Here is a 16,565-nt window from a genome sequence, read left to right as displayed (position 1 = left end):
ATTTTAGCTTGTTTTAGGTTGTATGAAGTTATCAAATATGAGATTGCAGATTCTTGTTTAGGCACATTATTGAAGGTCACCCACATTATTTTGTTATTAATTAGACATCATAGCATGGTTGGGCCTGTTACACAAGACAGTTTGTTGCTCTGATGAGTAGATGGCATTCTAAATGGGATTCAGTAAGGGTTATCAATACTAACATATTGCTAATATGTCCAGATGCTAATAAAATCTTACTGATTTATATTTAGTTTAGGAGTTGTATTCCAAAAAAGATAAAATAGATATATCCAGCTTACTGGAGACATGCCTTTTTCTTTGTATTTCCCAACCTACAGAAAACTATCGTACTATATTATTCAGCAATTTGTTGGTGTAAACCCAGCCTGCCCAATTAATCCATACTCTATGACTTGTCAACGTACCATCAGTAAAAACGTAAGGGTTTATGCCACGTGTAAATTGCTAAAAAATATATGTATGTATGTATTCCACAGCAAGGACATTTTCTTTCCATTAATAAAACATGGTATATTGCTGCTTCACTTGTTTGGTAGCCCAGTTAATCTACTCAAGAAGTTTTGTAATAAATGAGTCATTCCGTGTCAAGTGGACCAATTTTAAAGATCATCCCCACCTTACCATCTCAGATTTTGATGAAATTTGGCACATAGTTTCTTTATGACATAAAACTAGGCTGTGCAAAATTTTAGTTCAAAAGACTAAAAATGGGGAGTTTTAGGAGACTTCAAGTAAAGGGTTGCAAAATGCTGAGTCCGTAAAAGTGACGTTTTGAGCCATATTCCAGAAGCTGTAAACGCGGCAGTTTCAGTAGTATGTTGGAGATATTTGGATAACCTGATATTATTGAGATAGCAAATAGAATGATATTTGAAATTGAATAGCCCCTGTATTACTAGCTATACTTCATATAGCTCTAGTATATTAAAGAATGTTGGTTTCATTTCTGGGATATACAGTGGAACCCCGACATAAGAGCTGCTCTACTTAAGAGCAACTCGAGATAAGAGCTGGGAGGGGAGAGATATTTTTGTTCTACTTACAAGCCCAAATTCGAGATACAAGCGCCAAGGAGCTGTCTCCTGAAGCCAAACGCTAACTTCCGCGTTCGGCTTCAGGAGACAGCTGCGAAGCGGCGCACGTGTTTTAAAAGGTTGCAGCCGGCCTGGGGGGCTCGGGGGGGTGCTTGCAGCTTTCTTTCTTGCTCTTTTTCTTTCTCTCTTTTACCTTCCCTTCCTCTATTTCTTCTTTTCTTTCTCCTTCCCACCTTCTTCCCTCCCTCCCTCCTTTCACTCATTCCTCTCTTACTCTCCCCTTTCATAAGTTTCCTTGCTTCCTTCCTCTGTTCCTGTCCCTTCCCCCTTTCTTTCTTTCTTTCTTTCTTGCTCTTTTTCTTTCTCTCTTTTACCTTCCCTTCCTCTATTTCTTCTTTTCTTTCTCCTTCCCACCTTCTTCCCTCCCTCCCTTCACTCATTCCTCTCTTACTCTCCCCTTTCATAAGTTTCCTTGCTTCCTTCCTCTGTTCCTGTCCCTTCCCTCTTTCCTTCCTTCCTTCCCACCCTCCGTCCATTCATTCACCCATTCCTCTCTTGATCGCTTAAAGCCGGTCCCTGGTGCAAAAAGGGTTGGGGACCTCTGTCCTACAGGATTGGGTGGCAGAGAAGTTGAACATATGTAAATTTAAAAGTTTAAGAAAGTTTACAAGTTAAGTGAAAGAAACTTCATTATTCATTTATATGTACATGTACATTTCTTCATTAAAAACATGTCTTTCTGCATAATTTAGACTAACTTTGTGAGTTTTTTGAGGGCTGGAACCAATTAAAATTATTTACATTAATTCCTATGGGGAAAAGTCGTTCGAGATAAGAGCTGCTCGACTTAAGAGCCCAGGTCCGGAACGAATTAAACTCGTATCTCGAGGTACCACTGTAATAGGAATTCTGTTGGTGCACTGATACTGCCTAAAAACCTGCCTGCCTGAACTGGCTCAAGATTTCATAGTTTCTGTGCCTCTCTTCTTTGCCTCCCCAAAGTGGAATCATATGCCTCTTCAAAGTAATAACTAGATATAGCTTGTGATATTTGTTTGATCTATTATTTTGTTTTGGGATAGAAAACTGGTTTTGGGAGTGGATAAAACTGCTTGGGCTGTTGGTTTCTTTCAGAACTCAAATTGTTTGGGATCTATGTTTCTTGAGGACATTTTTCCTTTGCTCTGTTTTTTCCTATATATGTTTTACTCTTCTAGAACTTTCATGAATTTAGCATGACATTCTCCATTTAGCCCCAAAGTTTGTGATAAGACTTAGGCCTTCCCATGCAGTGTAGCAACAATTTTTAATTTTGACTAAGATTGCTGAAAGTGTCATTCAGCAATGTCTTGAATTTGTAAGTTTCTTTTTGTAGGTATAATAACCTATGAAATGTTTTCATGATGTTTTCCCAATAGAACTGGTATATATGGTGATGTATAAAATTTGCTTTTTAGGAATGTGTTTAATAAACCTAGTTATTTATATTTTGGGAGCCACAGCTAAGCAATTTGGTAAACTTTTACCCTGATGTAGACTACAAATTTTTATCATGGAATATAAATGAAGTAAATGCTCCTCAAAAAAGATAAAAGACTTCATTATTAGAAGAAAGAAAGCAAAGCCAAAGAGGTGGGCGGAGGGCGCTGGTTTCACGAGGGAGTTGGTGGAAGGAAAGTGCCACACCGTTTGGGGAGCTGAGGAAAGCTTTGGGCAGCAGAGTTTTTGGCCCAGTTTCCTCCCCCCTCTCCCGTTTGCCTTGTACAGTTCAGAAAGAGAGCTCTGACTCAGCAAAGGCTTGAACGTCTGCTCTGGACGCATCCACGGAGGGTCGAAGATCCCCTTGATGGGGCTTTGTTGGGCAACCGAGTCTGGAAAAGAGAAACTTTTCACCATTTTTGATTGTTGCCTGGCACAGGAAGGGTTTTTGGGAGGAAATGCGGTTTCTTATCCAGTGATAGTCCACTTTCAGAAAGGTCAAGGAGCCAGACACCTTCACATATATATATTCAGGTAGTTTACTTAAAATGGGAACTCGGGTTTTTCTGGTCTAATACTGTCTCCAGTATGAAGTCACTGGGTGTTTATTATAGAGTAAGTCAGCTTGGCATTGTGGTTTTATTGTTGTAAGCCGCCCAGAGTCTTTTGGGAGTGGGCAGCATACAAATTTAATAAATAAATAAATAAATAAATGCACAGATATTTCCACCAACCTTTTCAAAAAAATATGGAAGCAGGTAGATCTTAGAATATATGGTTCTAAGATGAACATACATCGTGAGAAAGAAACTAGATGTGACACATCTAGTTTAGTAAAATATCCTATCCTGAGATCTCTATCTATAATTGGATTATTATGGCCACTTGAAATACAGCAGTGAAATTTAAAATCAGCTATTATTTCTTTTCCTACTTAATCTCTTGTAGCTTCTCAATTTGATTACATAATAATTATAGTAACCATAACAGAGTTGGAAGGTACTTTGCAGGTCTTCTAGTCCAACCCCCTACTTAGGCAGGAAACCCTACACTACTTCAGACAAATGTTTATCCAAAATCTTCTTAAAAACTTCCAATGTTGGAGCATTCACAACTTCTGGTGGCAAGCTGGTCCACTAATTAATTGTTCTGTCATGAAATTTCTCTTTAGTTCCAAGTTATTTCTCTCCTTGTTTATTTTCCACCCATTGTTTCTTCTTCTACCCTCAGGTGCTTTGGAGAATAGGTTGACTCCCTCTTTTTTGTGGCAACCCCTGAGATATTGGAACACTGCTATCTGGTCTCCCCTGGTCCTTCTTTTCATTAAACTACACATACCCAGTTACTGCAACCGTTTTTCATATGTTTTAGCCTCCAGTCCCCTTATCATCTTTGTTTCTCTTCTCTGTACTCTTTCTAGAGTCTCAACATCCTTTTTGCATCGTGGCAACCAACTCTGAATGTAGTATTCCAAGTGTGACATTACCAAGGCATTATAAAGTCAAGATAACACTTCGTGTTATCTTGATTCTATCCCTTTATTAATGCAGCCTAGGACTCTGTTGGCTGGTTTGACAACTGTTGCACACTGCTGGCTCCTATTTGGCTGCCCATTAGGACTTTTAATTTTAATTAATTTGTGAATGAACTATGACATTGCACCGTCATATTGTGAACCGCCCCGAGTTCTTGGAGAGGGGCAGCATACAAATCTAATAAATAAATAATTAATACTTAAATAATTAAATAAATATTGTAAATTAGATTTCTTTATCATAAAAAATAGTATAGCCTAATCTCCTTTTTAAAAAAGAAGAGGTAATTGGATTATCACTTTAAATTTGGGAGGCAACATTTTGATAGTGGAGACTAGAGTTATGAATTTTGGAGAACCACAGGCTTTTTTTTTCATATTTGGAACTGAAGTGAACTCACTTCCCAATTCTGCAAAATGGGTTATAAGTCATGAACTACCTGTAATTTGAAATGTTTAAGATATCTCTTGAAGCAATATCAACTGTTTCAAGCAAGTATCAGAAAGGGTTCAAATGGTATTTTTTGATACCATTTAGCTCAGATCTTAAATTACTCAACTGAATTCATCTGGCAAAAAAATGCAAATGGAAAAGAAAAGAAGACAGGACAAGGACTACTGGTTGGGCACTAAAATAATATTTGTAATAACTAACATTATAGTAACCAAATATTTTGAACAGATTCCAGTCAGTATTTATTCTCTACAGAACATGTATAGTGAATGCAAAGTATAATCATATAATCCTACCTGTAGGCAGTATAGGAGAAAGGCATATTTCACAGATATTTTCCTCTATATAAAAAAATGACATACAAAGGTTAATATAATACATTGGTTTCTGTTTTGAGCAGTAATTCTCAAAGTTGATAATTTTTTTAGTACAGGTAGTCCTTGACTTATAACCATTGTTTAGTGACCATTTGAAGTTACAACAGCATTGAAAAAAGTAATTTATGGCCATTTTTTATATGTACAAAAATTGCAGCATCTCCATGGTCACATGATCAAAAAGGGATGCTAGGCAACTGGCAAGCATTTATGATGGTTGCAATATACCAGGGTCATGTGATTACCACTTATAACCTTCACAGACAGCTTCCAAAAAGCAAAATGAATGGGGGAAGCCATGTTCGGCTTAATCACTAAAATTAATGGGATAAAAGTCACTTAACAACTGTTTTGCTTAGCAACAGTAATGTTAGGCTCAATTGTTGTTATCAATCAAGGACTACCGATATATGAAAAAATAGGTTTTGATATCAATGAAAATATTAATATATATTCAGCACTTATAAATATCTCATTAACTATATTTTGTAAACTAATAAAATTGAGAATACTGCTCAAATATTGTTATAGCAAGCAAAAGGCTTAGCTCTTAAATCTGTTAGTTGAAGGATACATAAACTGAAATAATGAGATAATTCCAAAATCTCTTCAACTGCTGTGGTAAATTTTAAGAGAAGAGAATATTTGTAGCTCAGGAATGAAGTCCTTGGTGCTCAGAGATAGGCTTATACAGTGATACTTTGTCTTATGAACTTAATTAGTTCCGTGACTGTTGTGGTTGGCTGTGGCCCAGCTCCTGCCCCAGGGAATGTGGGCACATGTCACATGTGTTATTGCCGACAGAGTCAGTTCAGAGTTTAGTTTCCTCGGATAAAGAAGAAGGTGGGAGTGACTCGGCAGAGGGGGGCTTGGCACACAGCCCAGGCAGTCAATCTCCCTTATCTTCCATTGATTCGGATGAAGATGTTTTGGACCCACGCAAGCACAGAATTATGCGTGGAAGAGACCAACAGGCCAAAAAAAGTGAAAAGGCTTCTTGATCGGGGAGCGCAGCTGCTGGGGGTGAGGGCGCGTGTGAGCGGGCAGGGAGAAGAAGGAGGAAGAGACAGAATGAATGCCGGCAGCCAGGACCACGGCGCTGTCTCCCAGACCCAATTCTCCAAATTCTTCCTAATTGCATGGCCGAGAGCAGAAAAGAGAGCCAAGGCCGGAGAGGGAGGGAGCCTCCTCCCTTTCTCTCCTCCCCCCGGCATGGCGGCAGCATTCGGCACGTTACCCGGCATTTTTACCAGCCGGAAAACAGGCAAGGCGAGTTTGCAGACGGGTCCTTTCTTTGCAAGGACTCAGCAAAACCCTTTAGCTTTGTCAAGGCTTCTTCCCTCCATCCGCTTGCTCCCGAGTAAAGGTCCTTGGCTCTTTCTCTCTCCCTCCCCCTCTCAAATGGCAGCCCTCCTCCCAACCTGGCATTTCAAATCACTCTTTTAAATGTCTGGGTGGCCCAGCCAGACCTGGACAGGCTACATGACTTTTAAGCATAAGGACAATGATTCAACAGTCCAATTCAGAAACCTGAAGGGGCTCCAACTCAAACTGCAGCCTCCCATGACTTTTCTCCTCTCCAGCTCTATCCCTATACAGTCTGCGTAAAAAAACCGGGTAGCCTGCCGAATTTCACCACCGGAGGGCTGCCGTTTGGGATGGGGAGGGAGAGAGAAACAGCCAAGGACCTTTACTTGGGAGCAAGTGGACAGAGTGATTGTCCACTGGAGAAATGAGTAGAAGGTGTCTGTCTCTGCTCTGCCTACAACTATAAGCGTTCTAGGCAGCCTGGTCGATGCACCGGGATTTGCGAAAATGCAAGGCGGCCTCATTGTCTCCTTTTTTCTTTCTTGTGAACGACTTTAAGTGACAGCTGCCAGTAGTTTTCCTAGAAGGAGAGAGAACGCGATTCACCTCCCCCCCAGTGGTCACTTCTGCTGCGGCAGCCAAAAAAGAGTGGGGCCCATGGCGTCCTTAGGTGGCTGTGCCTCCAGAGCTGCTGCCTGCCCACGGCACCCTGCAGGTGGTTAAAGACTGCGACTGCCATGGGAGAAGCAGGAAAGTAGGAGACGCGGGCGCCCTTTCTCCGAAGCTCCCGCCGTGTGGAAGCTGCATTGCCTGGTTCCTGGATGGCTCAGCCTGAGCTGTTGGCGCTGTGCCAGAACAGGGCAAGACTGGCTCGGGGCAGCAGGCCAATGGCTACAGCCTGCCCAAATTTTCCTGACCCCATTCGCCCAATCCTGTAGCAGGAGAGTGAAAAGAGTGGTTGGCCCCCTTCTCCTCCTCTGCCCCCCCTTCGAGAAAAGGCTTCGCTCCCCTGGAACGACGCGGTCCATGCAGGGACAGCGAGAGGGGCAGCAGAAGTGTCTCTTGGAGAGCCTTCCACAAAGACCGAAAATCCAGAGTTACTGTCTGGCTGCAATGACTGCAAGGGAAGGAAACGCACGGGCCGTTTGTACGTGCGTCTTCTCCAAGTTTTTGTGTCTGGGAGGCCCTCTGGGGTTCTAGGATCATCCTGTGGGAAAGAGAGAAGCTCGTCGAGAAGATAACATCTACTTCGCCCGCTTGCCAGGAATGAGAGCTGCTTTCCTTCCCGGAGGATTTCTTTCCGCTCATGGCTTTTAGGCAGGATCTCTAGATATGGCCATTAACTCACAGAGCTTGTTGTTCAAGCTTCAAGCATTCATGCACATTACCCAAAGAACATTAATATCATTATTAGTTTGCCCCTTATCATCAACAACCACATCTATTTTATTTACAGCTCCCTTTTCATAAACTTCAAGAAACTGATTTATCCTCATTGTTCGGGGACAGAAATCATCCACATCGGTTACATCTCTGTCATCTTTACTTAGTTTAAATGCCTGTCCAAAAAAGTTATGAACTCCTCACCGAGCACCTGGGTACCTCTTTTTGATGGATGCAAACCATCCCTCTTAAACAACTCCCTATTAGACCACCTACTGACATCATGACTTACATAGCCAAAACCTTCAGCTTTACACCACTGCCTTAACCACACATTAAACTCTGTGATACAAGTTGTTTTATCCTCCTGACCATAAACTGGTAACATCTCTGAGAAAGTCACTGAATCAGTTATTCTGCCAGCTCTACGCTAAGACATTGGAAATCTCTTTTTTACTACATTAATATTTTTCTGGGACAAATCATTTGTGGCAAGATGCACCACCATATCAACGTTATTACCTTTACTCACAGCCTTGACAATATTTGTAATCCGCCTCCTGCCCCTGCTGGCAGTGGCCCATGGGAGACAACTCATCAGCTTCACCACATCCTTACTCTGTCCCAAATCAACACCTCTAACAGTCGACTCACCTACAAGAAAATGCATCCTCTTTTTATTTCTACTAACTGCACTTGATGTTTTGGTAACACTATGCACCTAACTTACAACAACTTCCCCTTGGAACATCCCCTCATCCTCCGCCTGAGGGGCCTCGCCAATATCTGCAACATCCTTACCATTTAAATCCGCAAGAACGTTATAGGAATTAGATACAGAGAGACCAAAATTGCTATGTTTGTGCTCCACTGCACGTAATCTTCCTGAACTGACAGTTGTCCACAAAGCCCTCCTTCTCAAGGGCGCTGAGGAAGTGGAGGCTGCACACATGGCTGCGTTACAGCATGTGGCTGGGACAATCTTTCCACTTCTGACTGCAAGCTACAAACTAAGGACTGCAATCTAGATATCTCGCCATATAAACTAGATGTCCTTATGTAAAGAGGGCAGCATCCCAAGTTCCACAAGGTACTATGGAACACAACAGTCAAACAAGTGTTACACTGCACCAAGCCAGACAGTGTAACTATGTATTATTATTATTATTATTATTATTATTATTATTATTGTTGTTGTTGTTGTTATTGTTGTTATTATTGTTATTGTAATTTATTAGATTTGTATGCCACCCCTCTCCGGAGACTCGGAGTGGCTTACAACAGCAAAACAATACAAATCCAATAGTTAAAAACCATTTAAAAATCCTTAATATAAAAAACAATCATACATCTCATACAGACCATACATAAAGTGGAGAGGGCCCAGGGGAATCAATTTCCCCATGCCAGACGACAGAGGTGGGTTTTAAGGAGTTTGCGAAAGGCAAGGAGAGTGGGGGCAGTCCTAATCTCTGAGGGGAGTTGGTTCCAGAGGGTCAGGGCTGCCACAGAGAAGGCTCTTCCCCTGGGTCCTGCCAGATGACATTGTTTCGTCGACGGGACCCGGAGAAGGCCAACTCTGTGGGACCTAACAGGTTGCTGGGATTAGTTTCTGCAGAAGGCGGTCCCACAGATATCCTGGTCCGATGCCATGAAGGGCTTTATAGGTCATAACCAACACTTTGAATTGTGACCGGAAACTGATCGGCAGCCAATGCAGACTGCGGAGTGTTGGAGTAACATGGGCATATTAGAGAAGCCCATGATTGCTCTCGTAGCTGCATTCTACACGATCTGAAGTTTCCAAACACTCTTCAAAGGTAGCCCCATGTAGAGAGCATTACAGTAGTCGAGCCTTGAGGTGATGAGGGCATGAGTGACTGTGAGCAGTGACTCCCGGTCCAAATAGGGCCGCAACTGGTGCACCAGGCGAACCTGGCCAAACGCCCCCCTTGCCACAGCTGAAAGATGGTTCTCTAGTGTGAGCTGCGGATCGAGGAGGACACCCAAGTTGCGGACCCTCTCTCAGGCGGTCAATACTTCTCCCCCAAAGGGTAATGGATGGGCAGATGGAGTTGTCCTTGGGAGGCAAAACCCACAGCCACTCCATCTTATCAGGGTTGAGTTTGAGTCTGTTGACACCCATCCAGGCCCCAACAGCCTCCAGGCACCAGGACATCACTTCCACTGCTTCATTGACAGGACATGGGGTGGAGATGTACAGCTGGGTATCATCAGCGTACTGATGATACCTCACCCCATGCCCTTGGATGATCTCCCCCATCGGTTTCATGTAGATATTAAAAAGCAGGGGGCGAGGACTGACCCCTGAGGCACCCTGCAAGGGAGAGACCTCGAGGTCGACCTCTGACCTCCCACTAACACCGACTGCAACCGACCGGAGAGGTAGGAGGAGAACCACTGAAGGACAGTGCCTCCCACTCCCACCCCCTCCAACCGGAGCAGAAGGATACCATGGTCGATGGTATCAAAAGCTGCTGAGAGGTCAAGAAGCACCAGGACAGAGGATAAACCCCTGTCCCGGGCCCGCCAGAGATCATCCATCAACACGACCAAAGCAGTTTCCATGCTGTAACCGGGCCTGAAACCTGACTGCTGAGGACCTAGATAATCAGCTTCTTCCAAGGACCGCTGGAGCTGGAGCGCCACCACCTTCTCAACAACCTTCCTCATAAAGGGAAGGTTGGAGACTGGACGATAGTTATTAAGTACGGCTGGGCCCAGGGAAGGCTTCTTGAGAAGGGGGCACACAAGTGCCTCCTTGTACGGAGCCGTAAAGGACTCCCCCAAAGAAGCATTGATAATCTCCTGGACCCAGCTCTGCGTCAGTTCCCTGCTGGCCGAGACCAGCCAGGAGGGACATGGATCCAGTAAGCAGGTGGCGGAACTCACAGCTCCAATGGCCTTGTCCACTTCATCAGGTGCCACCAGATCAGATTCTTCCCAGACACATGGACAAGTACAGGCCCCAGTCATCTTGACTGACTCATTGTCAGTTGACTCTGCTATCCAATCAGAGTCGAGGTCCGCCTGGATCCGAGCGACTTTATCAGCGAAAAATGTATTAAAGTCCTCGGCACTACTGTGCAAGAGCTCCCCAACTCCCCCCTGATTAAGAAGGGAGTGGGTCACCCTAAACAGAGCAGGCGGGCGAGATTCTGCTGATGCAATCAAGGCGGCATGATACGTGCATCTTGCTGCCTTGAGCGCCACTTGCAGGACCCGTCTGCAAACTCGCCTTGCCTGTTTCCCGGCTGGTAAAAATGCTGGGTAGCCTGCCGAATGCCACCGCCATGCCAGGGGGAGGAGAGAAAGGGAGGAGGCTGCCTCCCTCTCCGGCCTTTGGCAGTGGACCCAAGCGCCTATTGCAGTCGCTGCTTTGAGCCACTTGTGGGGCGCTGTGGGCAGGCAGCAGCTCTGGAGGCACAGTCATCTAAGGATTCCATGGGCACCGCTCTCTTTTGTTTTTTTTTTAAAGATAGTTTTTATTATATTACAAAGCTCTCTTTTGGCCGCTGCAGAAGTGACCAGGGGAGGGGGAGGCGTGCTCTCTTCCTGAAGGGAAACTACTGGCAGCTCTGCGAGCATGCAGCCCGGGATCAAGGCCTGTTCTGGGAGGGCTCTGGCATGGAAGATGCTGCAATGAGACGCTCCACACCACACCGACTGCGAGGGACTCCCATCCCTCCCCATTGCTTTCAAAGGACACCGTAAGCCTGGCTTCTCCCACCCCCCCTCTTTTGCTGCCTTCCGAGGACTTCGCTAGCCTTTCTTTATCCACCCGCCACCCTGGGGTGACTGTGGAGAGCTCCTTGGACGCGCCGTTTTCTAGCAGAATGGATGAGGGGTGAAGACCCCGCACGGCAAAGCCTGGCTCCAGTTCCCCTAGGATCATCAGAGCCTGCAAACTTAAAATCGCTTGTTTTGGCCACTGCTTGCAGCAGCAGCAGCCGGGAGAGAAGCGAGGGTTCGTAAGATGAAAATGGTTCGTGAGAAGAAGCAAAAAAACCCTGAACGCCCGGTTCGTATCACGAAAAGTTTGTATGAAGAGGTGTTTGTAAGATGAGGTATCACTGTATTTCAATATTTGCAACAATTTATGGAATTTACCATCCGCAAGTACTCCACGCATTTGTGTTCGGTGCATCTTTTTCAACAAAGAAAGAGAGTCAGCCACAAGTATCTTCTTGCATCCTTCTCGAAGCAAAATCTAGGAAAGACAAAAACACAATTATATGATAATTTGTCAACAGATTTTAAAATTTTATTACTATTTTATTATTATTAAAGATAGTGACTTCTGGAGCTTTAAAAAAGGAATAATTAAAATTAAGCATAATCAATGTTAAGTACATGTCATAATACTGAACAATATGTGTAATCCTACTGAAGATGAAACTCAAATACTTTGGCCACCAAATGAGAAGGAAGAACTCACTTAAGAAGAGCCTAATGCTGGGAAAGATTGAGGGCAAAATAGGAAAGGGACGACCAAGAATGAGATGGATGGATGAAGTCACTGAAGCAATAGGTGTGAGCTTAAATGGACTACAGAGGATGGTAGAGAACAGGAAGGCCTGATGGAATGTTGTCCATAGTTTCATAATGGGTCGGAATCAATTTTGTAACTCACAACAACAATCCTACTAGAATTTCAGGATAAAACATTTTTCCATAAGTTTTCTTAAGAAAGATATAGATATCTTCAAATGAATTAATTCATATTTTCTGATACATTTTAATGTCACTTTTGACAATAGCATTTAATATCTTTTTTGAAAACAGCATCTACATTTTCTTAATCAGCTACATTATAATAATTAAAGGAAATCTATATCAGGAGCAACATAGCCTTCTAACAAATAGCTATCCAATCAATTTTAGATGAATATTCCTAATTGATTAATCAATTAAATTTTATTTAATCTTTTACATATTGATATCTATTGCTTCTACTTTCTGCAATATTTTTCATTCTATCTCATTTTAAAATTTCCTTTTGCTAAAGCTTTGTCTTAGAAGAAATAACAGATTAACTAATTAACTAATTATTATTTGAAGCCGTGCATTAACGGCAGTATATCTGGGTTAGGATCAAGTATTCTAATTATTTGACCCAAGTAAACAAAGGAGAAATGAAAGCAAGTGTCCGGAAGTCTGGGAAATCAGTAGGGAAACCATGCTCATGACTGAACCTTATTGTCTTTGAGACAATTTCATTTCACATTTTGTTATAAAAAAACCTCTCATTCTTACCATTTGTCTGCCAATTTTTAATGATTGTCCAAAGATTAAGAATTCTATGTACTAGTGCAAAAGTTCTCAGATTTTATGCTACTGTAATCTTCTAAAATCATAAAGCTATTTGTAACCCCTCTATGAAACTAAATAATTAGGATTATAAGATATAAACACTTTTTAAATAATTGAATTGTAATTTATACATCATAGGACTCTCAAATATTTTGGCCTTGCACAAATAAAAAGTGACCAAGTTTTGACAATACTTTTTTAATCTTTATCCATTAGGCTTTTTGACTAATTTGTTCATCACCTTGGAAGTAGATCACAAAACAGTTTGAGAACCTCTGCATTAACAGAGAGTTGTAAAACTTTTCATTTCTTTGATTTCTACAGATATTATTTCTTCTTTGTCATAACACTGCCTTTAATCAAAAAAGAATATACTATAATGAGTTAACAAGACAGTATTTATTCATCTTAAAACATGTAGATTTCAGTTCCCAGAATTCTACAGCTATTATGCTGGGAATTCTGGAAGTTCAACTCACTCATCTTAAAGTTGTCAAATTTAAGAAACACAGCCTTTGAAGCCAGAATTAAAGACAAGTACAAGTCTATTGCCAAAACCAGGATGTTCATATGGGGTGTTTCTCCCCACATTTTCCTACTTATATCATATAATTGTGAAAAGAGGCTCTGTATTAGTCATCTCACCCAGCTAAAACCTGTGACATCCCAAAACACCACCAGCAGATTTTATTTAATTAATCTATAATCAGATTTTTCTCCCACCACATTTTAGAAAAAATGAGCTGTTGAAGAGCAGGATATAACTGAACAATAAAATGTTATAAAAATAAAAGGACAAAGAGTGAATTTTATATATACCTCTTCATTTCCTAAGCCTAGGAAGTCAAGGCATATATAATAATAACCACAAATACTGCAGTTTGCTTTTCTGTATTATTGATTGCAAAATGTCAAATGTACTGTGATGCTAGTCTAAAAAAATGATTTTTTTAAAAGAATAAATGTGTCTGATTCTTTGTGCTGCATACATTGTTGTTATTTTGTAATGCAAGAGCTATTTTTAATATAACCTGAAGTGGCTAAAATAACATGATAATCTCTGTAATGTCAATGGCTCAGATCAATATCAATATTAAGAATCTGAGCTAGGATCAATGGCAATTTATTCCTGAATTCAAAGGGGTGTAAAATATGCTCATTATTAGCAAATGAGATCTGAAAAATGTTCTGTGAAAAAGTTGCAGTGACTTTTCACCCTCTGAAAACAAGCATCACATAAATTGCTTCAGCAGTACCCAAATACACTTATTTTCTGGATGAATTAATAAAATGAATTTTCATAAGAAAAGTTACCCCCCCAATGACAACAAAAGCAATTTTCCCATTATGCAAAAGTGCAGCCATATACTAAACACGTGAAAGGGTTTCTCTGACATCCATTAGATTAATTTTTACAAGTTTATTTAAAAAAAGAACCCAACAGCTTGCAATTTTGTATTTAGTCATTTGCTCCATTGCCTGGATCCAGAGAATAGGAGATGTAAACTATTCAAATAAGAATCTTGTGATGATTTCCTCATACAATGTTTTGTTATCATGTAGAAAAATCTAAGTATGTCAGCTGTGAAGAGCCTATGCTCTGTACATATTTAATATTTTTATTATGGAAAGTTTATCTGTCAAATAAGTGAAGGAGCCAACTCAGCCTGAAAAGTCCATACTAGTTGAAATATGAATATATGGAAGATAAAGAAAGCAAGAACGTATTTTATTTAAAATTTAGTTTACTAGAGTATTAGAAATCCTACAGCTCACCCTGAAAGATCATTTTTTCATAATTTATCGAAGCAAAATATTCAGGTTTTTGAAGCCTGTTGTGTGCGTGTTGAAAATACAGGATCCTTTGTATGTGTGTGTTTGTGAGAGTGTGCGCACGCATGCATGTGCCTGTGTGCACATGTGAAATGTAAAAATTAGGAAATTATTGCTTTATTGCTTAAAATTCAATGTAATCTTGCTCACCCTGGCAGATCTGTCAGAGTGTCTATTGTGATTTAATTATAATAAAAAAACATTGCCAGTGAACGGCAATGTATTTTCTACTAGGTATATACTGCTCCAAGGCATGTGTCACTTTTGATACACGAGTGGCTCTACTTTAAGAGAACACACAATTATGGCTATATAAATTAAACTGCAGTTGCCAGAACTCTTACTTTATTTATGAGTTAATATTCACTTTATTGAATAGTGAGATATAAAATACAGAGTTTTAGAATGCAGCTTTAACTTACTTACTTTTTAATTATAGACAGACAACTTTGTCTTGCCCTGCAATCAATATTAGAATACCATCTCATAATACTGCCATTATTAGATAGGCTTAAATTATTGTCAGTGAGGACAATATCATTACCAAATTTAGTGATCTTCATGCTACTTCTATAAAAACAGTAGCAAGCATACTACCTCATGCAAACCATATCTTGATGACTAGAATTGCTTGAGCAATATTGTCAAATATGAAATTTCATGAGCTTCCTTTGAATGAGGAGATACCAGTATGTAAACCAAATAGTGAACATGGGTAATGATTTGGCACTTATTGGCCTTGATGATCATTTTTTTCAAAGAAAATCATAGTGTGAATGGATCTTAGATTGCTCTGACTCTTGCTTGGTATATCTGCTAAAGGAATTCATGTAGATGGTTATTGAGTTTCTATTTAAAGATCTCCAAGTAAAATTAAATATATTCCTTTGAGAGGCAGCCTATTCCACTGATTGATGGCTTTTATTATCAAGAAATAACTCATTTCTAATTTGAATCTAGTTTCCTATAATTAAATTCTGCTGCTGTTTTCTTGGACGACATAGTTCTCCTCCATTTGACAACTCTTTCCATATTCAAAGATTGCTATAACATTTCCCTTCAATCTTCTTTTCTGCAAGTTTATATACCGTATATACTCGAGTATAAGGCGACCCGAGTATAAGCCGAGGCACCAATTTTTGCCACAAAAACTGGGAAAACGTATTGACCCGAGTATAAGCCGAGGTTAGAAAATGCAGTGGCTACTGGTAACTTATAAAAATGGAAAACAATAAAATTACATTAATTGAGACATGTTTTAGAATATTTATTTTAAAGAAAACCAGTAAACTAGCTCTGTAAATTTAAAAGAGGGTAAACAAATTAACAATATTAACAATAAATTAAAAAGTAAAAAAAGTAGCTCGATCAGCAACAAAGCTAAAACCTAAGAGTTAAAATCCTTCAAAACTGGATTCCTTCTCATCATTAATTGGATTTACATTATTGTTCTGTTTTTATATATGCTGTGAGCCACCCTGAGTCCTTGGAGAGGGATGGCGTACAAATCCAATTAAATAAACAAACAAACAAACAAACAAACAAATAAGTGTATCCAAAGAAGAGCTTCAGCATTAGCTGCTGTGAGGTTATCAGCATAGAAAACCAGATAGATAGATAGATAGATAGATAGATAGATAGATAGATAGATAGATAGACAGACAGACAGACAGACAGACAGACAGACAGGGAGACAGACAGGGAGACAGACAGACTAGCGAGACAAGCAAAACTTGCTAAACACAGACAGCTCTTGTGGTTTTGTATCCTAAATATGCAGGTCCTATTTAGAATCAAACTCATTT

The 16,565-nt window shown here is 40.7% G+C and overlaps 1 protein-coding gene across 4 annotated transcripts in view; it reads right to left on the bottom strand.

Moving 5' to 3' along the window:
- The window catches only part of VPS41 (VPS41 subunit of HOPS complex), a 496,439-nt gene that overhangs the window by 13,149 nt on the left and 466,725 nt on the right, over nt 1-16,565 (bottom strand). For all 4 annotated transcript variants that reach the window (XM_070726287.1, XM_070726291.1, XM_070726289.1 and 1 more), the window contains 2 exons: nt 11,725-11,824; nt 4,822-4,866 (listed from right to left, as the gene is read on the bottom strand). In XM_070726287.1, coding sequence (XP_070582388.1) covers nt 4,822-4,866; nt 11,725-11,824 — 145 coding nt within the window. The remainder of the gene's footprint in view (nt 1-4,821; nt 4,867-11,724; nt 11,825-16,565) is intronic.

This window comes from Erythrolamprus reginae, chromosome Z (genome assembly GCF_031021105.1).
Source record: "Erythrolamprus reginae isolate rEryReg1 chromosome Z, rEryReg1.hap1, whole genome shotgun sequence".
NCBI classification, from domain to species: Eukaryota; Metazoa; Chordata; class Lepidosauria; order Squamata; family Dipsadidae; genus Erythrolamprus; species Erythrolamprus reginae.
The sequence above is the reverse complement of the archived record's forward strand: the minus strand, read 5'-3'. Positions and strand labels throughout refer to the sequence as shown.